At 50.7% G+C, this 24,585-nt stretch overlaps 1 protein-coding gene across 1 annotated transcript in view; it reads left to right on the top strand.

Moving 5' to 3' along the window:
- LOC139249549 (shootin-1-like) overlaps positions 1 to 24,585 on the top strand; it is an 84,583-nt gene that overhangs the window by 51,323 nt on the left and 8,675 nt on the right. The window contains exons 11-15 of the mRNA XM_070872490.1: positions 5,783 to 5,929; positions 7,734 to 7,887; positions 9,952 to 10,087; positions 16,956 to 17,017; positions 18,468 to 18,568. Of these exons, the coding sequence (XP_070728591.1) occupies positions 5,783 to 5,929; positions 7,734 to 7,887; positions 9,952 to 10,087; positions 16,956 to 17,017; positions 18,468 to 18,568 (600 nt within the window). The remainder of the gene's footprint in view (positions 1 to 5,782; positions 5,930 to 7,733; positions 7,888 to 9,951; positions 10,088 to 16,955; positions 17,018 to 18,467; positions 18,569 to 24,585) is intronic.

Genomic DNA, 24,585 nt, shown 5'->3' with positions numbered 1-24,585 from the left:
ATAACCTCCCAGTTCTGGTGTCGTCCGTGTAAAAGTTGAGCACAGTTGCTGTGAACGAGTTTTTCTTGGGGTGAGGGGGTTATAAGGTCCTTGAAGATAAATGGAGAGAGCGTGTCCACCTGGTCCTCCCAGCAGGTGTCCATCCCTTTCACAACACAATAACTCATTCTCCTCGCATACTCCCTGCTCCTCGCTGGGCAGTGACCTGATACCTCACCCATGGCCACCCAGAGGCTGAGAGCCAGCGGGATCTTTGCCCGCAGAGTGGGAGGGCTGCAAAGCAGCAGTTCATGACCCAGCACCCACCAGCGCTCACCATCTGCAGGTGTCGCTGGAGACCACCGGGAACAGAAACCCCCGCCCCCAGGCTCTCCCCTCCGAGAATCGTCGAACGAAAAGCGCTGAAGGAGGCCAGTCACTCCATCGTCCCTGTGCTGGAACAGCTCTCTAATTGGTCCCCTTCCCTACTCGTTGCCCCCCCCCATGCTCATTCCCCTCCCCCTACTCGTTGCCCCCGCCCCGCTCATTCACCCTCCACCCCCGCTCCTTTCCCCCCTACCCTACTCGTCTCCCCTCCCCTCTCTCCTCCCCCCGCTCGTTCACTCTCCCCCCAACTCACCCCCCTCCCCCTGCGTCCCCTCCCCCCCCCACTCATTCCCCTCCCCCTACTCGTTCTCCCTCCCCCTGATCGTTCCCCCTCCCCCCCCCACTCATTCCCCCTCCCCTGATCGTTCCCCCTCCCCCAGCTCGTTCACCCTCCCCCCCCCACTCATTCCCCCTCCCCCTGATCGTTCCCCCCTCCCCCCCCACTCATTCTCCTCCCTCTGATCGTTCCCCCTCCTCCCCCTGATCGTTCCCTCCCCGCCCACTCATTCCCCCTCCCCCTGATCGTTCCCCCTCCCCCCCCACTCATTCCCCCTCCCCCTACTCGTTCTCCCTCCCCCTGATCGTTCCCCCTCCCCCCCACTCAATTCCCCCTCCCCTGATCGTTCCCCCTCCCCCCCCCACGCATTCCCCTCCCCCTGCTCGTTCTCCCTCCCCCAGCTCGTTCTCCCTCCCCCCGCTCGTTCTCCCTCCCCCGCTCGTTCTCCCTCCCCCTGCTCGTTGCCCCCTCCCCCTGCTCATTCACCTCCTTCACCTCCCCCTGCTCGTTCCCCCCCTCCCCCCCTGCTTGTGCCCCATAGTCAAAGGGGATGGTGGACGTACTGAGTCCAATTGTGGAGTCCCTAACATCGCTCAGGCTAACTCGGCTCTGGATTGAATCCGGATCCTCCAGCCGCACAGCATTTAGCAACTCATCCAATGGGACCCTTCCCACTCCTGTTACTCTCCAAACCATGCCAACTCCTTCTCCTCCTTCTTTGTTTATTAAAATTCATTCTCGCAATATGGGTATCGCTGGCAAGGCCGGCATTTATTGCCCATCCCTAATTGCGCCTTGAGAAGGTGGTGGTGAGCCGCCTTCTTGAACCGCTGCAGTCCGTGTGGTGAAGGTGCTCCCACAGTGCTGTTAGGGGAGGGAGTTCCAGGATTGTGACCCAGCGACGATGAAGGAACGGCCGATATATTTCCAAGTCAGGATGGTGTGTGACTGGGAGGGGGACGTGGAGGTGGTGGTGTTCCCATGCACCTGCTGCCCTTGTCCTTCTAGGTGGTAGAGGTGGCGGGTTTGGGAGGAGCTGCTGAAGAAGCCTTGGCGAGTTGCTGCAGTGCATCTTGTAGATGGTCCACACTGCAGCCAGGGGGCGCCGGTGGTGGAGGGAGTGAGTGTTGAAGGTGGTGGATGGGGGGCTGATCAAGCGGCTACTTTGTCCTGGATGGTGTCGAGCTTCCTGAGTGTTGTTGGAGCTGCACTCATCCAGGCAAGTGGAGAGTATTCCATCACACTCAAAGAAACAGGTTGCGAGTTTCTTTAACTAGAGAAACCTGGAAGGGGACCCAGAGGGAGAGCGGGGCAGTACATGGGGAGGACCCAGAGGGAGAGGGGCAGTACATGGGGAGGACCCAGAGGGAGAGGACCCAGAGGGAAAGCGGGGCAGTACATGGGGAGGACCCAGAGGGAGAGGGGCAGTACATGGGGAGGACCCAAAGGGAGAGCGGGGCAGTACATGGGGAGGACCCAGAGGGAGAGCGGGGCAGTACATGGGGAGGACCCAGAGGGAGAGCGGGGCAGTACATGGGGAGGACCCAGAGGGAAAGCGGGGCAGTACATGGGGAGGACCCAGAGGGAAAGCGGGGCAGTACATGGGGAGGACCCAGAGGGAGAGTGGGGCAGTACATGGGGAGGACCCAAAGGGAGAGCGGGGCAGTACATGGGGAGGACCCAGAGGGAAAGCGGGGCAGTACATGGGGAGGACCCAGAGGGAGAGTGGGACAGTACATGGGGAGGACCCAGAGGGAGAGTGGGACAGTACATGGGGAGGACCCAGAGGGAGAGTGGGGCAGTACATGGGGCAGACCCAGAGGGAGAGTGTGGCAGTACATAGGGAGGACCCAGAGGGAGATCGGGGCAGTACATGGGGAGGACCCAGAGGGAGAGTGGGACAGTACATGGGGAGGACCCAGAGGGAGAGTGGGGCAGTACATGGGGAGGGGACCCAGAGGGAGAGCGGGGCAGTACATGGGGAGGGGACCCAGAGGGAGAGGGGCAGTACATGGGGAGGACCCAGAGGGAGAGGGGCAGTACATGGGGAGAGGACCCAGAGGGAGAGCGGGGCAGTACATGGGGAGGACCCAGAGGGAGAGCGGGGCAGTACATGAGGAGGACCCAGAGGGAGAGGGGCAGTACATGGGGAGGACCCAGAGGGAGAGTGGGGCAGTACATGGGGAGGGGACCCAGAGGGAAAGCGGGGCAGAACATGGGGAGGACCCAGAGGGAGAGGGGCAGTACATGGGGAGGACCCAGAGGGAGAGCGGGGCAGTACATGGGGAGGGGACCCAGAGGGAGAGTGGGGCAGTACATGGGGAGGACCCAGAGGGAGAGGGGCAGTACATGGGGAGGACCCAGAGGGAGAGCGGGGCAGTACATGGGGCGGACCCAGAGGGAGAGCGGGGCAGTACATGGGGAGGACCCAGAGGGAGAGCGGGGCAGTACATGGGGAGGACCCAGAGGGAGAGCGGGGCAGTACATGGGGAGGACCCAGAGGGAGAGCGGGGCAGTACATGGGGCAGACCCAGAGGGAGAGTGGGGCAGTACATGGGGAGGACCCAGAGGGAGATCGGGGCAGTACATGGGGAGGACCCAGAGGGAGAGTGGGACAGTACATGGGGAGGACCCAGAGGGAGAGGGGCAGTACATGGGGAGGACCCAGAGGGAGAGCGGAGCAGTACATGGGGAGGGCCCAGAGGGAGAGTGGGACAGTTCATGGGGAGGGCCCAGAGGGAGAGCGGGGCAGTACATGGGGCGGGCCCAGAGGGAGAGTGGGGCAGTACATGGGGAGGACCCAGAGGGAGATCGGAGCAGTACATGGGGCGGACCCAGAGGGAGATCGGAGCAGTACATGGGGAGGACCCAGATGGAGAGTGGGACAGTACATGGGGAGGACCCAGAGGGAGAGCAGGGCAGTACATGGGGTGGACCCAGAGGGAGAGCGGGGCAGTACATGGGGAGGGGACCCAGAGGGAGGAGGGAAGTGGAGATAAATGAGGATATGAAGCTCAGAGGAAGCCGGGTTTGTGTTGTACACACCTGTGGTTGTAGGAGTGAGCGATGATGTCCACTCTTGGGAAAGGATGAGGTCGAGTCAGAAATGGGTCGTCCTTCCTGTTTATCCTCAGGGAGTGGGGTGAGGATGGCAGATTGAGGGAGGAGGCCACTCATTCCCCCTCCTGGATCCTGGGAGGTTGACCCACTGCCAACCAGCTGCCACCATTGTCCGCACTTCAGTGTAAATATCAGCAGGATATTCAACCGTGAACTAGGCTGATCCCCGGGATGAGGGGTTGTCCTATGAGGAGAGATTGAGAAGATTTGGCACACACTGCCTTTAGTTTAGAAGAATGAGAGGTGATCTCATTGAACCGTATAAAATTGTTACAGGGGATTGACAGGGTAGATGCAGGGAGGATGTTTCCCCGGGCTGGGGAGTCTAGAACCAGGGGTCACAGTCTCAGGATAAGGGGTCGGCCATTTAAGACTGAGATGAGGAGAAATTTCTTCACCCAGAGGGTGGTGAATCTTTGGAATTCTCTACCCCAGAGGACTGTGGAGGCTCAGTCTTTGAGTATATCCAAGGCTAAGATCAATAGATTTTTGGAGTCTCGGGGAATCGAGGGATATGGGGATCGGGCGGGAAAGTGGAGTTGAGGTCGATGATCAGCCCTGATCTTACTGAATGGCGGAGCAGGCTCGAGGGGCCGAATGGCCTACTCCTGCTCCTATTTCTTATGTTGCTATGTGAAGTCCCTCACAGTTGACTCTGATCTGGTACCCTCCCCAGTTGACTGTGATCCAGTCGGAACGAAGAACGGGAACCCGGGTTCGATGTTCCCCTTCCTGGTGCCAGGGCGGTGATGCCGATCATCACTCTGTCCGCGGAAAGACTTTGGCGCGACTCCAACAGGAAACCTCACGCAGCCCGGGTTACACGGGGTGAATCATCGAATCACAGAAATTTATGGCATGGAAGGAGGCCATTTCAGTCCATCATGTCCGACCAAGAGCTACCCAGCCTAATCCCACTTTCCAGCTCTCGGTCCGTAGCCCTGCAGGTTACGGCACTTCAGGTGCACATCCAAGTACTGTTTAAATGTGGTGAGGGTTTCTACCACCCTTTCAGGCAGTGAGTTCCAGACCCCCACCACCCTCTGGGTGAAGAAAGTTCTCCTCAAATCCCCTCTAAACCTTCTACCGATTACTTTAAATCTCTGCCCGCTAGTTATTGACCCCTCTGCTAAAAGAAATAGGTCATAAGAACATAAGAATATAAGAAATAGGAACAGGAGTAGTCCATTTGGCCCCTCGAGCCTGCTCTGCCATTCAATAAGATCATGGCTGATCTGATCTTGGACTCAGCTCCACTTCCCTGCCCGCTCCCCATAACCCTTTACTCCCTTATCGCTCAAAATTCTGTCTATCTCCGCCTTAAATATATTCAATGACCCAGCCTCCACAGCTCTCTAGGGCAGAGAATTCCACAGATTTACAACCCTCTGAGAGAAGAAATTCCTCCTCATCTCAGTTTTAAATGGGCGGCCCCTTATTCTGAAACTATGCCCCCTAGTTCGAGATTCTCCCACGAGGGGAAACATCCTCTCTGCATCTACCCTGTCAAGCCCCCTCAGAATGTTATACGTTTCAATACGATCACCTCTCATTCTTCTACACTCCAATCAGTATAGGCCCAACCTGCTCAACCTTTCTTCATATGACAACCCCTTCATCTCTGGAATCCTTACTATCCAGGCCCCTCATAATTTTATACACCTCAATTGGGTCTTCGCTCAGCCTCCTCTGTTCCAAGGACAACGACCCCAGCCTATCCCATCTTTCCTCATCGCTAAAATTCTCCAGTCCAGGCAACATCCTGGTAAATCTCCTCTATAGGCTCTCCAGTGCTTCCTGCAATGTGGTGACCAGGACAATCGTGTGTTTCCATGTGTGAGGTGGGGTGAGGGGGGCAGATAGGCCCTCGGAGTCAGGGCGAGAGAGCAGGAAAGCTCTGGTGGGATTTCAGGACCACCATGTTCAGTGAAGGGAGGGCCGCTGTTTCCCCTCTTTAATTCCATCTCTCTCTCTCTCTCTCTCTCTCTCTCTCCCTCTCTCGCTGCTCCTGGAACACAGATGCGGGTGAAGCAGCAGGAAGCGAATCGGCAGAGCACGATACTGCTGGAGAACGCTGCTCCCAGCACACAGCTCCTCAAAGCCCTGGAGGAAGTGGCCAACGCTACCAAGGTCCTGGAGCAAGAAAGGTTCCAACACCAGCAACAGGTACAACCAACTAACGTCAGGGGAGGGGGGGGGGGGGGCGCGGGGAATCGTCCTCCAACTCATCGCCCCCTCCCCTCGTCACAATGTCCAGCGGCTGAGTCACAAGGTCGTGGGTTCAAGTCCCGCTCCAGAGACTTCAGCACGTAATCCAGGTCAACACTCCCAGTGCAGTACTGAGGGAGTGCCGCACTGTCGGAGGGGCAGTACTGAGGGAGTGCCGCACTGTCGGAGGGGCAGTACTGAGGGAGAACAGCAGTGTCAGAGGGGCAGTACTGAGGGAGGGCTGCACTGTCGGAGGAGCAGTACTGAGGGAGTGCCGCACTGTCGGAGGGGCAGTACTGAGGGAGCGCCGCACTGTCGGAGGAGCAGTACTGAGGGAGTGCCGCACTGTCGGAGGGGCAGTACTGAAGGAGCGCCACACTGTTGGAGGGGCAGTACTGAGGGAGTGCCGCACTGTTGGAGGGGCAGTACTGAGGGAGTGCCGCACTGTCGGAGGGGCAGTACTGAGGGAGTGCCGCACTGTCGGAGGGGCAGTACTGAGGGAGTGCCGCACTGTTCGAGGGGCAGTGCTGAGGGAGCGCTGCACTGTCGGAGGGGAAGTACTGACGGAGTGCCGCACTGTCGGAGGGGCAGTACTGAGGGAGCGATGCACTGTCGGAGGGGCAGTACTGAGGGAGCGCCGCACTGTCGGAGGGGCAGTACTGAGGGAGCGCCACACTGTCGGAGGGGCAGTACTGAGGGAACGCCGCACTGTCGGAGGGGCAGTACTGAGGGAGCGCTGCACTGTCGGAGGGGCAGTACTGAGGGAGTGCCGCACTGTCGGAGGGGCAGTACTGAGTGAGTGCCGCACTGTCGGAGGGGCAGTACTGAGGGAGTGCCGCACTGACGGAGGGGCAGTACTGAGGGAGTGCCGCACTGTCGGAGGATGTGACAAGAGCTACATAAATACATGTTTCAGGAACTTCTCGCCAAGGTTGGTGGTTGAGGCACCAACAATGTCAACATTTGGGCTTAGATTGGAGAGGGGGCGGAGGGGAGATGGGAACAGGGCGGGTTAATGTGATTGGAACTAATGCCTTGAGTGGAGTGTAAATGCCAACATGGACTGGATGGGCCGATTGGCCTGTTCCTGTTTGCCTTGTGCACAGTTTCCTGATCTAAGGAAGGACATACTTGCCTTGGAGGTGGTGCAACAAGGGATCACCAGAATGATTGCTGGGATCGGGGGGGTCGTCCGAGGAAGAGAGATTGAGTAGACTCTGGGAGTGGGACTGGCTGAAGTGCTCTGGCAGAGAGCCAGCACGGGCTCGACGGGCCGAATGGCCTCCATCTGTGCTGTAACCATTCTATGATTCTATAAGGCCTGTACTCTCTGCAGTTTAGAAGGATGAGAGGTGATCCCATTGAAACATACCAGATTCTGAGGGGGATTGACAGGGTAGATGCTGAGAGGTTGTTTCCCCCGGGCTGGAGGGTCTAGAACTGGTGAGGGGGGTCATAGTCTCAGGATAAGGGGTCGGCCTCAGTAAGACAGAGATGAGGAGGAATTTCTTCACTCAGAGTTGGTGAATATTTGGGATTCTCTGCCCCAGAGGGCTGTGGAGGCTCAGTCATTGAGTATATTCAAGGATGAGATAGATAGATTGTTGGACTCTCGGGGAATCGAGGGATATGGGGATCGGGTGGTAAAGTGGAGCTCAGGTCGATGATCAGCCCTGATCTCATTGAATGGCGGAGCAGGCTCGAGGGGCCGAATGGCCGACTCCTGCTCCTAACTCCTTATGTTCCTATGTTGTTATGAAAGGTGATAGAGCTTCAGGAGCAGATCGCAGGATCACAATCCGAGAAAGAAATTGACAGGCTCCACCTGCTGCTGCAAGTGATGGAAGAAGAGAAAGTGGAGATGGCAATGAAAGTCCAGGAGGCTGAGGGAAAGAGCAAAGAGCTGGAGACAAAAGGTCAGTAAAATACACACACATTCCCGGTGTTACACAGTCCCTGACCCGTGCTGTACCTGCCCTGGGAGTGTTTGATGGGACAGTGTAGAGGGAGCTTTACTCTGTATCTAACCCGTGCTGTACCTGCCCTGGGAGTGTTTGATGGGACAGTATAGAGGGAGCTTTATTCTGTATCTAACCCCGTGCTGTACCTGCCCTGGGAGTGTTTGATGGGACAATGTAGAGGGAGCTTTACTCTGTATCTAACCCCGTGCTGTACCTGCCCTGGGAGTGTGTGATGGGACAGTGTAGAGAGAGCTTTATTCTGTATCTAACCCCGTGCTGTACCTGCCCTGGGAGTGTTTCATGGGACAGTGTAGAGGGAGCTTTACTCTGCATCTAACCCGTGCTGTACCTGCCCTGGGAGTGTTTGATGGGACAGTGTAGAGGGAGCTTTACTCTGCATCTAACCCGTGCTGTACCTGCCCTGGGAGTGTTTGATGGGACAGTGTAGAGGGAGCTTTACTCTGTATCTAACCAGTGCTGTACCTGCCCTGGGAGTGTGTGATGGGACAGTGTAGAGGGAGCTTTATTCTGCATCTAACACGTGCTGTACCTGCCCTGGGAGTGTTTGATGGGACAGTGTAGAGGGAGCTTTACTCTGTATCTAACCCCGTGCTGTACCTGCCCTGGGATGTTTGGGACAGTGTAGATGGAGCTTTACTCTGTATCTAACCCGTGCTGTACCTTCCCTGGGAGTGTTTGATGGGACAGTGTAGAGGGAGCTTTACTCTGTATCTAACCCGTGCTGTACCCGCCCTGGGATATTTGGGACAGTGTAGAGGGAGCTTTACTCTGTATCTAACCCCGTGCTGTACCTGCCCTGGGAGTGTTTGATGGGGACAGTGTAGAGGGAGCTTGTTTGATTTGCGACAGGGTTTGGAGGGAGTTGCGCGATGTGACCAGAGGCATGGTGTGAGCAGTAGATTGAAGGATACCTTTGAAGATGAGCAGTGGTGTGTTCAGACGGGGAACTCAAGGGAAAGAATTCCAGAGTATGGGCGTGGCTGGAGGACTGGGAAGAGTGCAGCAACGAGCGGAGCTCGGAAGGACATCTCCCGGGGCTGGGTCAGGAATGGTGGGTGGGAGGTTATTTGCGGAGACCGAGGAGAAGCTGATAATGGTGGATGCATGAGGTTAAATGAGGATGGGGATGGATGGATGAGCGGGAGTTTGTGAAGGCCGCAGAGATGCCCCCTCGTAATAGACCCCACCACCAATGGAAACAGACCCTTACTATCCACTATGTCCAGGTCCCTCAATATGTTGTACACCTCAATGAGGTCTCCTCTCAACCTCCTCTGTTCCAATGAGAACAAACCCAGCCTATCCAATCTGTCCTCATAACTAAGATTCTCCATTCCAGGCAGCATCCTAGTAAATCTCCTCTGCACCCTCTCCAGTGCAATCACATCCTTCCTATAATACAGTGACCAGAACTGCACACAGTACTCCAGCTGTGTCATAACCTCCCTGCTCTTATATTCTGTGCCTCGGCCAATAAAGGCAAGCATTCCGTATGCCTTCTTAACCACCTTATCCACCTGGTCTGTTACTTTCAGCGATCTGTGGACAAGCACTCCAAGGTCCCTTTGTTCATCTACACTATTAAGTGGCCTGCCGTTAATTAATTACATTTAATTAATGAGCAGATAATCTGTTTTATTGATGTTGGTTGGGGGCTATGTATTGGGTAGGACACTGGGGATAACTCCCCTGCTCTTCTTTGAATAATGCTGTGGTAACTTTTACTTCCATCTGGCTGGGCAGATGTCTCGTCCAGCTCAACGTCTCGTCCAGCAAAGGAAGGTGGGCGTGGAATGGACGGACCGGAGGAGGGGTTTGAAGCTGCTCTCGGTGCCCAGCGGGAGCTGGAGGCTGCGGAGTGTTGGGTGTGCGAGGGGGGGAGGGGGAGAAGGTTGGGAATTGGATTAATCGGGATTCTGTGTCCTGCGGGTGGAACTGATTCTGCGGCCAGAAGCGGACCGGGGGGGGATTTATCTTTTTGTCTTTCTTTGCTTCCAGTCAAGGACCTTCAGGAGAAACTGACGGCAGCCGAGGCAGCATCGTGCGAAGCGGAGCAGGATCCAGTGACCCTGCCTGCCACACCTCCTCCCCCGCCACCGCCCCCACCACCTCCCCCAATGACGGCCCCCATCGAGTAAGCAGACCGACCGTCCGTCGAGACAGTGTCCCCCTCCCAGACTCTGCTCGCCTGCTCACCTGCTCTGAGCTGTAATTCACAGCTCGTCCTTTCTTATTGCACTCGCCCACCCAGCGGCTCCCCAGAACCCACCCCCACACCTCCTCTCTCCCTGTGATATATTCTTTACGACATCACAAACACACACATACAAGATGGCGCCGCAGGAATTTGTCAGGTGACCTTGTCACATGATGCTTTTATTATATACATCAGCAGTTGCATTACCGCAGTCGTCCACTAGGTGGAGCAGTAGTCCACCTGGTGGAGCTGTATATTACACTTCTCCTTCCTTAATGAAGAAGTAATCATATCAAAATAATCATCATACATAACTTGCATGGTTATGCACAACAAAAGATACGGACTTATTTTGCCATATTTACAAATCAAACTTAAGCATTGGTTTTCTGTTTCAAAGAGGTTACCTTCGCTCTGGAACAGAACTTTCCAAACTTGGTGCCGAACTTAGACTCATTCTTGGATGAGCCTGAGGAAAGTTTTTCGCCAAGGGATGCCCTTGATCTATATTTGAACTCTCTACAACTTCACATTATTCGACTCAGAGTCAGACTTAAATTCTGACTTTCTCTTCGACTTGTTTCTAGTACATTTGATGTAGGATTTGTTACTGGTACTCGACTTGTAACTCAGCAGAAATAATCGAATCATTCCAACTTTCAACTCCTTCCACATCTATAGGTAAAATATGATCAATGTGAACAAACCTAACCTTTCCATGATCAAACATCTTGACCAAATATGTGCGAGGGCCACATATCTTCACCACTCTTCCTGGTAACCACTTGAATCATTTATGGTGATGGTTCTTCACTCTAACTTTCTGATTCAATTTCACATGTCTCTCTTTTACTCTAGCTCTATCATGGCTCGCTTTCTATCTTAATTGTTTCTCTTCTACTGACTCTGCCAAGTTTGGCTTTAAGAACGAGAACCTGATTTGTGGCTGTTGTTTAAGAAACAACTCTGCTGGTGTTCCACCAGTAGTTGTATGAGGAGTATTTCGATAAGTAATCAGAAAATTTGCCAACTTGTGATCCAACAACAATTGCCGTGTCTTTGGATTTTAATCCTACACTTAGAAACATAGAAAATAGGTGCAGGAGTAGGCTATTTGGCCTTTCGAGCCTGCACCGCCATTCAATGAGTTCATGGCTGAACATGCTTGATGAGGGCACATTTTACAATTTGTACAGTGCGCTCTGCTGCACCATTTGAAGCAGGGTGGTACGGTGGAACTTTGGTATGTTTCATACCTTTTCTGCTCATGAACTGTACAAATTCTTCTGAACAAAATGTGGCCCATTATCAGACACAATTTCTTCTGGGAGGCCCTATGAAGAAAACAATCTTCGCAAATTGTCCAGTGTTTTACTTGTGATTTCCCGCTTTGGTAACACCTCAACCCACTTCGAATGGCTATCAATCACAATGAACAATTGCTGTCCTTCTAACTCAGCAAATTCAATATGTAACCTTTGCCACACCCTGGGAGGACATTCCCATGGCTGGAATGGTACTGATGGTGGTTTCTTGCTTACCGATAGTCAGTGTACAACATGTCAAACGATGTATTCTATATCTTTATCTAAATCTGGCCACCATAAGTAACTGCATGCAAAACTCTTGGTCAAGCACATTCTCAGGTGCTGGTCATGAAGATCATCTAATAATTTGGACCTGAATTTATTTGGAATAACTACTCTTGCACCTCACATGATACAATCTTTATCCACTGACAATTCATTCCTATGACTGAAGGCTGGATGAATATCTTTCTCTGATACCTGGTTTGGCCATCCATTTGCTATGTAATCATACACCTTTGACACAACTGGGTCACGTTTGGCTGCTCCACCAACCTCTTCAGCCGTGACTGGCAGTTCATTAATGTATGGAAAATAGAACACTTCTTCCCTGTTGGGTGTAACTTGTGATCATCATCATAGGCAGTCCCTCGAAGTCAAGGAAGACTTGCTTCCGCACTAAAAGTGAGTTCTCAGGTGATCGAAGAGTCCAATGCGGGATCGACAGTCTCTGTCACAGGTGGGGCAGACGGTGGTTGAAGGAACGGCTGGCTGAGTGCGTTGCAGCGCACTCCTTCCGCTGTCTACACTTGGCTTCAGCTTGCTCTCGCAAGTTCACCTGTCCCAAGGCCGCCCAAAGTGAAGAAAAAGCAGCTGGGAAGGCGCTGAACACCTCGAGTCTCTTCACCGAGAGCAAGCTGAACATGTGATGGGGAGGGCAATCTCGACATGGCATCAGCATCACTGTGATCAGCTGATCTTCTGTACTCAATGTCATTTGTATATGCCGACAAAATCAAAGCCCATCTCTGCATTCGGGCTGCAGCTAATGTTGGAACTGGGGATTTTAGATGGAGGATTGCTATCAGGGGCTTATGGTCCGTAACAATGGTAAGCTTATGATCAAACAAGTGGAACTTCTTGACCCCAAAAATTAATGTCAAAGCTTCCCTTTCGATCTGCGCATAATTACGCTCACTGGCACTGAGAGTGCATGAAGCAGAAACAATCGGTCTCTCCTCCCCACTCATCATTATCATAGGCAGTCCCTCGGAATCGAGGAAGACTTGCTTCCACTCCTGAAGTGAGTTCTTTTGTGGCTGAACAGTCCAATACGAGAGCCACAGACCCTGTCACAGGTAGGACAGATAGTGGTTGAGGAAAGGGTGGGGGGGACTGGTTTGCCGCACGCTCCTTCCGCTGCCTGCGCTTGGTTTCTGCATGCTCTCGGCGTTGAAACTCGAGGTGCTCAGCGCCCTCCCGGATGCTCTCCCTCCACTTAACATGGTCTTTGGCCAGGGACTCCCAGGTGTCGGTGGGGATGTTGCATTTTATCAGGGAGGCTTTGAGGGTGTCCTTGTAGCGTTTCCGCAGCCCACCTTTGGCTTGTTTGTCGTGAAGGAGCTCTGGGTAGAGCGCTTGCTTTGGGAATCTCGTGTCTGGCATGCGGACTATGTGGCCTGCCCAGCGGAGCTGATCGAGTGTGGTCAGTGCTTCAATGCTGGGGATGTTGGCCTGAATGAGGACGCTCCCCACTACGTAATACATGAGAGATCACTGCCCCAACTTCATTCGGAGAGGCATCACATGCTAGCTTGATCTCCTTAGATACATCATAGTGAACTAACATGGTGCTCTCTACCAACTGGCTTTTACACTCCTTGAATGTTGCATCGCATTCTTCTGACCACTTCCAATGGACCTGTTTTTTCAACAGCTCATTCAGTGGATGTAACGCTGTAGCCAAATTTGGTAGGAACTTCCCATAATAGTTCAAAAGACCCCGAAATGAACGAAGTTCAGTGACATTCCTGGGAGTGGGTGCATTTCTGATTGCATCCAGCTTTCCCTTGGTTGGATGTAAACCATCTTTGTCTACTCTGTGCCCTAAATACTCCACTGAGTTTTGAAATAACTCACACTTACGAGCAGACACTCGTACTCTGTGCTTCTCTAGCCATTTGAGCACTTCATTCAAGTTATTATGAATTTGCCTATTTGGTGCTAAAATTAGTATGTCATCCAAATAACATACTACCCCTTCAATACCTTGCAAAATCTGGTTCATCACCCCTTGGAATATGGCAGGGGCGGAAGACACTCCAAATGGTAGCCTATTAAATTGATATCGGCCTAGATGAGTAGTTATAGTCAAGTATGACTTGGACTCCTCATCTAGTTCAAGCTGTAAGTAGGCATTCGTAAGATCCAACTTTGAGAAAATCTGACCACCTGTTAGCATTGTGAACAAATCTTCTACATTTGGCAATGTTTGGGGGACATTACCCTCTAGAACCTGGTTTACCATTACTTTATAATCACCACACAACCTTACCTTACCATCTGACTTAGATACACCAACAATGGATGTAGCCCAATTACTTAGATCTACCTTAGAGATAATGTTCTCAGTTTCTAGTCTTTTGAGTTCTTGCTCAACTTTCTCCTTGAGTGCATATGGTACGGGACGTGGCTTGTAGTAAACCGATCTAGCATCCTTCTGTACCCTGACACTCACTTTGAAACCTTGGATCGGACTGCCTGTTTCAAGGAACACCTTTGGATACTGTTTGATGACATCATCCTTCGATGGAAATCTCATTTCAACACGAAAAATCTCATTCTAATCCAGCTTCACTGATCCCAACCAATTTCTATCTATTAACGCAGGTTTGTCTCCTGCCACTACTAAGAGAGGCAAACTCTGAAACTGATCCTTGTATTTCACCGGGCCCAGAAGAGGCGAGGGCCCAGGGGCAGCACAGGCCAGCCCACACTGCGATATATGTGTGCACAAGGTCCGTGCAGCAGAGCAGGTCTTCCAGTCGTCTTGGTTAACCCTTACCACTGAATAAAGGCCGAGCTCTGTCAAGCCCGTGTGGTGGCTGATGTGCAAGGGTCACCACACATTAAAAAAATCCACCCACAGGCATCTTCACCTCCTTCAATTGGAGTTCAGGACTGGAACATCGGGTCCTTCATTGAAACATCTGTGAACTCGTGTAGAAGCAAGTCATCCTCATCCTCCTATGATACGTCCTGCAACAGGAATTTGCTCTCCTGAGTAGCCTTACAGCTTTATCTTCAATTTCTCCATCGGAAAATCACTCAACTTGTCGAGATATAGCAATTCCGGTACCACACTCATGGATGCACCAGTGTCAATTTCCATGGGTATCCTGGTTCCTGCAACGTCTACTTGAATGATGGTACATCGCGAATCACTGTTAGATACCCTCATGCTCCTGATGACCTGTATCACCAGAACCTCCTTGTCCCCTTGCTTCTCTTCAGTGTTATGCAATCTCTGGTGATTTCTATTTAATGCCTTGAGCATTGGTTTACTCTTTAGTTGGCACGCCTTCACAAGATGTCCTGTTTTCTTGCAGAAGAAACACTCTGCTTTCACATATGGACAGCTTTGAGCAATGTGTTGTCCCAGGCACCAACAGCACGACTTCAATGCACTGTTACCTTGGCAAGTTGCTTGGGGCCCAACTGCCTTTTACTTTTAACCTGCAGATTCACCTCGGTTGTGTGACGACTGGACATGGTGGGAAATTCTCGGGAGTATTGGTCCGTCAGTGATGTGTCCTTTGGCTTGACGGGAACAAGCACATTTTTCAGAGTTTCATACACCTCGGGGCCTGCTTCAATCAATTGACACAGCTGTCTGACAAGTTAAATCAAAAGTCAAGTTAGGGATTATTAACAATGTTCTTCTGATTGCTTCATGTTTCATCCCACAAACAAAGCAGTCACGCAATGCTTAGTCCTGAAAGTTTCCCAAATGACAGAGAATGGATAGCGTCTTTAATGCTATAATGTACTCACTGATACACACGTCAATGAATTGATCTCGTATTCCAAAACAATAACATTCAGCAATTTCCAGGGGCTCAGGACTGTAGTGCTGTTCTAACTTGGTTAGAATCTCCGTCAGTGATGTGTCCTTTGGCTTGACGGGAACAAGCTCATTTTTCAGAATTTCATACACCTCGGGGCCTGCTTCAGTCAAGAAAATAGCCTGTTTTCTTTCTAAAACCACCCGGTTACGGTTTTCATCATTGACGATACGATTTGTGGTGAAAAACATTTCTAGCCGCTCCACATACGCTTTGAACGTCTCTCAGTCGCGATGGAAGTCACCCACAGGCGCGGCCATCTGGACTCTGCAAATGACAACAGTATGCTTGAAATTTACTTTGGATTTTTAGCTGTACAGCAAAACAAAGAAACTCGCAAAGTCCCTCTGTTGGTTGGCTGGTACATCCACCAACAAAAATTTCAGCTAGGGAATCCGATTATCCTATCTTCATTGCCAATGAGATATATTCTTTACGACATCACAAACACACACATTCAAGATGGCTCTCCAGGAACTTGTCAGGTGACCGTGTCACATGATGCATTTATTATATACACCAGCAGTTGCATTACCACAGCAGTCCACTAGGTGGAGGAGTAGTTTACTAGGTCGAGCTATATTACATCCCCCCTCTCCCCTCTCCCCCACACCTCCTCTCGCCCCTTCTCCCCACACCCTCGCCCCCCTCTTCCGTGCCCCCTCTCTCCTCTCACCCCTTACATCTCAGTCATCCCCTCCCTCGCTCTAACCATCTCTCACTCTCCCCCTCCCTCGCTCACCTCCTCCCTCACTCTCCCCCTCCCTCGCTCACCTCCTCCCTCACTCTAACCCTCCCTCGCTCTCCCCCTCCCTCACTCTAACCCCCCCTCGCTCGGGGACTCCCTCACTCACGCCCTCTCTCGCTCGCCCCCTCCCTCGCTCACGCCCTCCCTCGCTCACGCCCTCCCTCGCTCACGCCCTCCCTCGCTCTCCCCCTCTCTCGCTCTCCCCCTCCCTCGCTCTAACCCTCCCTTGCTCTAACCCTCCCTTGCTCTAACCCTCCCTCGCTCTCCCCCTCCCTCGCTCTCCCCATCTCTCGCTCGCCCCCTCCCTCGCTCTCCCCCTCCCTCGCTCTCCCCCTCCCTCGCTCTAACCATCTCTCGCTCGCCCCCTCCCTCGCTCTCCCCCTCCCTCGCTCTAACCCTCCCTCGCTCTAACCATCTCTCGCTCGCCCCCTCCCTCGCTCTCCCCCTCCCTCCTACAATCCGTGTGCTAATTTAGCCCCCAGGCCGTGCCCAGCCACTGCTACCTGATGACTCTTGGCTTGCGTCCTGCTCTATTCTGCTTCGGCGCTCGGCTGAGCTGCTCAGCGGGAGTTTTTGTGGGAGGTCAGGGCTCTTGATGCTGATGATATCGTGTGCTTCCTCCACAGCCCCCTGGCGGAGTTATTACGGAGACGGCAGAAGAATCAAAAGGAGATGAAGAACAACAACGGTCAGTGCCTCCGTTGCTGCGCGGGGCAGCCAGCTCCGAAAGAGCATTCATGGGGCTTGGGTTGCCCCATCCCAGCCTCCCGAGTGGACTTTGATCGTCTGGGCCGGTGGTCCCAGTGGTCTCAGTGGTCCCGGGGGTGTCGGTGGTCCCGGGGGTGTTGGTGGTCCCAGTGGTCCCGAAGGCCTCAGTGGTCCCAGGGTCCCGGGGGTCTCGGGGGTCTCTGGGGTCCCAGTGGTCCCTGGGATGTCGGTGATCCCGGGGGTCTCGGTGGTCCCAGTGGTCCCTGGGTCCCGGGGGTCCCAGTGGTCCCGGGGGTCTCAGTGGTCCCGGGGGTCCCAGTGGTCTTGGGGGTCCCAGTGGTCTTGGGGGTCCCAGTGGTCCCGGGGGTGTCGGTGATCCCGGGGGTCTCGGTGGTCTCAGGGGTCCCAGTGGTCCCGGGGGTCTCGGTGGTCCCGAGGGTCCTAGGGTTCTCAGGGGTCCCAGTGGTCCCGGGGGGTCTCGGTGGTCCCGAGGGTCCCAACATTCTCACTAGTGCTGGTGGTCTCGGTGGTCCTGGGGGTCCCAACATTCTCACTGGTGCTGGTGGTCCCGGGGGTCCCAGGATAGGTACAGTGATGAGTTTTCAGGATCCTCACTGTCCATCACCTCAATGCAGGATCAAGGAACAGGCAATACAGAGATGCCTGATCAATAAACACATGAACACAACCCATTGCATGCAGTGTCTGTGAAATCGATGGCAATAACTCACAGACATAGAACAATAACTGGTATTTATATCACGCATTTCAAATAATAAAACTTCCCAAGACACTTCACAGGAGCGATTATCAAACAAAATTTGACACAATGTCACATAAACAGATATTAGCACAGGTGACCAAAAGCTTGGTCAAAGAGGTAGGTTTTAAGGAGGAGAGCGCGCAGTAGAGAGGCGGAGAGGTTTAGGGAGGGAGTTCCAGAGTTTGGGGGCCAAGGCTGGTGAGATGGCTTCTCGTCACCACTCACAGTAGTCCCGGGTCAAACGATGTCAAGTCCCGATACCTGTATAAGCCATGGCTCAGAAGGTCCAAGACCCACTCCTGAGACTTGAGCACATAATCCAGGCTGACTCTCCCGGTGCAGTGCTGAGGGAGAGCTGCACTGTCGGAGATGCTGACCTGCCGCTGTCCTGGCCAATATTTATCCCTCAATCACCAAAAAACAGTTTATCTGGGGCATTATCACATTGCTGTGCGTGGGAGCTTGCTGTGCGCAAATTGGCTGCCGCATTTCCCACATTACAACAGTGACTACGCTCCAAAAGTACTTCATTGGCTGTAAAGCGCTTTGGGACACCCTGAGGATGTGAAAGGCGCTATATAAATGTAAAGAAAGTCCTGGATTTATAGAGTGCAATGCCACTTTAAGCATCAACTTGCCGACTCCATTCTCTTACCTCTGCTTCCAGACTCGAACGATTTCAACACCCTCAAACTGAAAGCTGTGGATGAGATGATGGATAGGATCAAAAATGGCGTCTCGCTGAAACCGACGAAGAGGAGGATGGAGGTAGGACGGGACACGCAGTTCAGCTGCTGCATTGGACCATAGAATGACACAGCACAGGAGGCCATTCGGCCCATCGTGCCTGGGCTGGCTCTTTGATAGAGCGATCCACTTAGTCCCACTCCCCCTGCTCTTTCCCCATAGCCCTGCAAATGAGACCTCTTCAAGCACAAGTCCAATTGCCGAATGAACCTGATTCCACCGCTCTTTGAGGTAGTGCACTCCAGAGCATAACAACTCTCCGAGGGAAAAAAATCTCCTCGTTTCCCCTCTAGTTCTTTTATCAGTTATTTTAAATCTGTGACCTCTGGTTACCGACCCACTTGCCAGAACATAAGAACATGAGAACTAGGAGCAGGAGTCGGCCATATGGCCCCCATAAAGGGTAGGCCATTTAGGACCGAGATGAGGGGAAACTTCTTCACCCAGAGAGTGGTGAACCTGTGGAATTCTCTACCACAGGAAGTTGTTGAGGCCAAATCACTAAATATATTCAAAAAGGAGTTAGATGTAGTCTTTACTACTAGGGGGAATCAAGGGGTATGGCGAGAAAGCAGGAATGGGGTACTGAAGTTGCATGTTTATCCATGAACTCATTGAATGGCGGTGCAGGCTCGAAGGGCCGAATGGCCTACTCCTGCACCTATTTTCTATGTTTCTATGAGCCTGCTCCGCCATTCAATAAGATCATGGCTGATGTAAGATTTCTAAATCTCTGGCATTAAATTTGACAGTGAGACAATTCTTTTAAAACAATTGGAACAGTTTATTAAAAAAACACACACACACACGCACATCCACCGTAGTTATGACAGATACAATGAGGTTATAATAAAGAGTGATATACGTTACTTCCCTTTGGCTGGCTGGTTGAGGAGAGAGAGAAAAGTCTTTGGCTGAGTTCTTTATACTTCTCAAAGCCCTTGTCCCTCAGAAAGCCTCCGGATTGGACCTTGGTTCCAGGGCAGTTCCTTATTGGCTCTCCCCACACATGTGGCTGTCTGGTCTGGCTAGCCTGGCTCAGCCATTGATTAGTTTAATGGCTTTCCAATACATAAAACCCATGCGGCAACTCTGTGGGCTTTCATTTTGTTTCAACACAAACAGGCCTTTCCGTATGATCTACACTTAGCATTTATACATATACAGAATCAATTTTAATCATTAATAAACACTTTTATTTTTACACTGATCTGATCACGGACTCAGCTCCACTTCCCTGCCCGCTCCCCATAACCCTTGACTCCCTTATCGCTCAAAAATCTGTCTATCTCCGCCTTAAATATATTCAATGACCCAGCCTCCACAGCTCTCTGGGGCAGAGAATTCCACAGATTTACAACCCACAGAGAGAAGAAATTCCTCCTCATCTCAGTTTTAAATGGGCGGCCCCTTATTCTGAATTTATGCCCCCTAGTTTTAGATTCCCCCATCAGTGGAAACATCCTCTCTGCATCTACTGTGTTGTAAGGGGGTGGTCTCTATGAGGGGTTCAGGTTCCCTTCTGACCAACTTGAGCGGTTCGAATCGCTCCCACTCCCTTGGGTTCGGTACTCTGGATTTATTTGTGGGGGGTGTGACAAAAGTGCAAAGGACACTGGTTTGATGCAAAGAACTTTATTTTTATTACAGTCAAGGAAATACAAACTTATTACTCTACTAAGAAAATACACGGCCAAACTTACAATCGCTCTAATAAAGGTCAATACAAGGAAAGGTACACAGTCAAACTTATAATCACTCCAATAAAGAACCATACACTACACATTCAAAGGAGGTTGCAGTAAATTATACCTCCCCCCTCCCAATACCTAATTCTAACTAGGTTAGACTCCAGGACATGCAGGGACTATGCTTACCAACCCTTTTGATAGTTAACGGTCGATTGCGGTGGTTTTTCCCTTGATACCACGTTGACTTGGGGTCGGTTGCTTCTGCGATGGTGATGTTCTTCCTTCCTTCAGGACTTCAGGACTTTGAGGCTGGAGAAGTTAGTTTACAACTGTCGCGTTGGTTTCTCTCCTTGTCTTGATGACACAGCGTAGTGTGGTACTAGTCTGTCAGTCAAAGTGTCATCTGAGCTGGTAGCAGCCTTGTAGCTACCTAGCAACCACCCAAACTCTCTTGAAAACAGAGGCCAGTTATGCGATTTCAGTGTTCTAATCTTAGCGCCAAATCTCTTCAAAATCCTTTGTATAATTTTGGCTGGCTTGCTTCTTCTTTGTAATATTTTGTCAGGCTTGTTAAAAGTTGATCTGTCTTGGGTGGGTTGATGTTCGAAAACTGTTTCCTGATGGAAATATTAGTTTGGTAATTGCAATGTCCATTTGTGCTTAATCTTTCGCATACAGGCTGGATTGGGCTTCTTTGTGATGTATATGCTGAAATGGTTGTCCAGACCCATGTTGATGGGTAGCTACCTCTGGGTGATTTTGTGATGTTAATGTCTCTTCTGGGGGAAGGATTTTCAAATACTCATTCTTCCAGACAGGTTAACTTAGTTCTCACACCCAGGTAGCTTCACACAATTAGACTGTCTCTTGCTAGTTCCTTAGGTCTGCCCACTGCCTTGAGTTTGTCTTTTAAAATCCAAAATTCTATTAAAGTTCATAGTTTCTTCCATAAGCACTTCAGAGTTCCAAACTTTTCGGTAGATAGTCCCAAATTAAATTTCCTTTCAAATGAGCCCAAACACAGGGGGGGTTTCTTCTGAATTTTGTATTCCTTCAGTGTCGAGCCCCCTCATTATCTTATATGTTTCAATAAGATCACCTCTCATTCTTCTGAACTCCAATATGTATAGGCCCAACCGGCTCAACCTTTCCTCATAAGTCAACCCTTTCATAAGAACATAAGAACATAAGAACATAAGAACATAAGAACATGGAACAGGAGTAGGCCATCTAGCCCCTCGATCCTGCTCCGCCATTCAACAAGATCATGGCTGATCTGGCCGTGGACTCAGCTCCACTTACCCGCCCGCTCCCCGTAACCCTTAATTCCCTTATTGGTTAAAAATCTATCTGTGATTTGAATACATTCAATGAGCTAGCCTCAACTGCTTCCTTGGGCAGAGAATTCCACAGATTCACAACCCTCTGGGAGAAGAAATTCCTTCTCAACTCGGTTTTAAATTGGCTCCCCCGTATTTTGAGGCTGTGCCCCCTAGTTCTAGTCTCCCCGACCAGTGGAAACAACCTCTCTGCCTCTATCTTGTCTATCCCTTTCATTATTTTAAATGTTTCTATAAGATCACCCCTCATACTTCTGAACTCCGAGTAAAGACCCAGTCTACTCAATCTATCATCATAAGGTAACCCCCTCATTTCCGGAATCAGCCTAGTGAATCGTCTCTGTACCCCCTCCAAAGCTAGTATATCCTTACTTAAGTAAGGTGACCAAAACTGCACACAGTACTCCAGGTGTGGCCTCACCAATACCCTATACAGTTGCAGCAGGACCTCCCTGCTTTTGTACTCCATCCCTCTCGCAATGAAGGCCAACATTCCATTCACCTTCCTGATTACCTGCTGCACCTGCAAACTAACTTTTTGGGATTCATGCACAAGGACCCCCAGGTCCCTCTGCACCACAGCATGTTGTAATTTCTCCCCATTCAAATAATATTCCCTTTTACTGTTTTTTTTTCCAAGGTGGATGACCTCACACTTTCCGACATTGTATTCCATCTGCCAAACCTTAGCCCATTCACTTAACCTATCTAAATCTCTTTGCAGCCTCTCTGTGTCCTCTACACAACCCGCTTTCCCACTAATCTTTGTGTCATCTGCAAATTTTGTTACACTACACTCTGTCCCCTCTTCCAGGTCATCTATGTATATTGTAAACAGTTGTGGTCCCAGCACCGATCCCTGTGGCACACCACTAACCACCGATTTCCAACCCGAAAAGGACCCATTTATCCCGACTCTCTGCTTTCTGTTAGCCAGCCAATTCTCTATCCATGCTAATACATTTCCTCTGACTCCGCGTACTTTTATCTTCTGCAGTAACCTTTTGTGTGGCACCTTATCGAATGCCTTTTGGAAATCTAAATACACCACATTCATCGGTACACCTCTATCCACCATGCTCGTTATATCCTCAAAGAATTCCAGTAAGTTAGTTAAACATGATTTCCCTTCATGAATCCATGTTGTGTCTGCTTGATTGCACTATTCCTATCTAGATGTCCTGCTATTTCTTCCTTAATGATAGCTTCAAGCATTTTCCCCACTACAGATGTTAAACTAACCGGCCTATAGTTACCTGCCTTTTGTCTGCCCGCTTTTTTAAACAGAGGCTTTACATTAGCTGCTTTCCAATCCACTGGTACCTCCCCAGAGTCCAGAGAATTTTGGTAGATTATAACGAATGCATCTGCTATAACTTCCGCCATCCCTTTTAATATCCTGGGATGCATTTCATCAGGACCAGGGGACTTGTCTACCTTGAGTCCCATTAGCCTGTCCAGCACTACCCCCCTAGTGATAGTGATTGTCTCAAGGTCCTCCCTTCCCACATTCCTGTGACCAGCAATTTTTGGCATGGTTTTTGTGTCTTCCACTGTGAAGACCGAAGCAAAATAATTGTTTAAGGTCTCAGCCATTTCCACATTTCCAATTATTAAATCCCCCTTCTCATCTTCTAAGGGATCAACATTTACTTTAGTCACTCTTTTCCGTTTTATATATCTGTAAAAGCTTTTACTATCTGTTTTTATGTTTTGCGCAAGTTTATCTTTCCTTTCTTTATTGCTTTCTTAGTCATTCTTTGCTGTCGTTTAAAATTTTCCAAATCTTCTAGTTTCCCACTAACCTTGGCCACCTTATACGCATTGGTTTTTAATTTGATACTCTCCTTTATTTCCTTGTTTATCCACGGCTGGTTATCCCTTCTCTTGCTGCCTTTCTTTTTAACTAGAATATATTTTTGTTGAGCACTATGAAAGAGCTCCTTAAAAGTCCTCCACTGTTCCTCAATTGTGCCACCATTTAGTCTGTCTTTCCAGTCTACTTTGGCCAACTCTGCCCTCATCCCACTGTAGTCCCCTTTGTTTAAGCATAGTACGCTCGTTTGAGACACTACTTCCTCACCCTCAATCTGTATTACAAATTCAACCATACTGTGATCACTCACTCCGAGAGGATCTTTTACTCGGACATCGTTTATTATTCCTGTCTCATTACACAGGACCAGATCTAAGATAGCTTGCTTCCTTGTAGGTTCTGTAACATACTGTTCTAAGAAACAATCCCATATGCATTCTATGAATTCCTCCTCAAGGCTACTCCGTGCGATTTGATTTGACCAATCGATATGTAGGTTAAATCCCCCATGATTACTGCCATTCCTTTTTCACATGCCTCTATTATTCTCTTGATTATTGCCCGCCCCACTGCCTCAGGAATCAACCTAGTGAACCTTCAGTGAACTGCCTCCAATGCAAGTATATCCCTCCTTAAATACAGAGACCAAAAAGCAGTACTCCAGGTGTGGCCTCACCAATACCCTGTACAGTTGTAGCAGGACTTCTCTGCTTTTATACTCTATCCCCCTTGCAATAAAGGCCAACATTCCATTTGCCTTCCTGATCACTTGCTGTACCTGCATATTAACTTTTTGTGTTTCATGCACATCGACCCCCAGGTCCCTCTGTACTGCAGCATTTTGCAATTTTTCTCCATTTAAATTATAATTTGTTTTTTTTTTCCAGACACTTTTCCACAATATACTCCGTCTGCCAAATGTTTGCCCACTCACTTAGCCTGTCTATATCCCTTTGCGGATTATTTTTGTCCTCCTCACAATTTGCTTTCCCACCCATCTTTGTATCATCAGCAAACTTGGCTACATTACACTCGTCCAAGTCATTAATATAGATTGTAAATAGTTGAGGACCCAGCACCGATCCCTGTGGAACCCCACTAGTTACCATTTGCCAACCGGAAAATGACCCATTTATCCGACTCTCTGTTTTCTGTTAGTTAGCCAATCCTCTATCCATGCTAATATATTAC

The sequence above is a fragment of the Pristiophorus japonicus genome, unplaced genomic scaffold (genome assembly GCF_044704955.1).
Source record: "Pristiophorus japonicus isolate sPriJap1 unplaced genomic scaffold, sPriJap1.hap1 HAP1_SCAFFOLD_321, whole genome shotgun sequence".
Lineage (NCBI taxonomy): Eukaryota > Metazoa > Chordata > Chondrichthyes > Pristiophoridae > Pristiophorus > Pristiophorus japonicus.
Note: the sequence above shows the minus strand (reverse complement) of the source record. Positions and strands in the feature narration are given on the sequence as shown.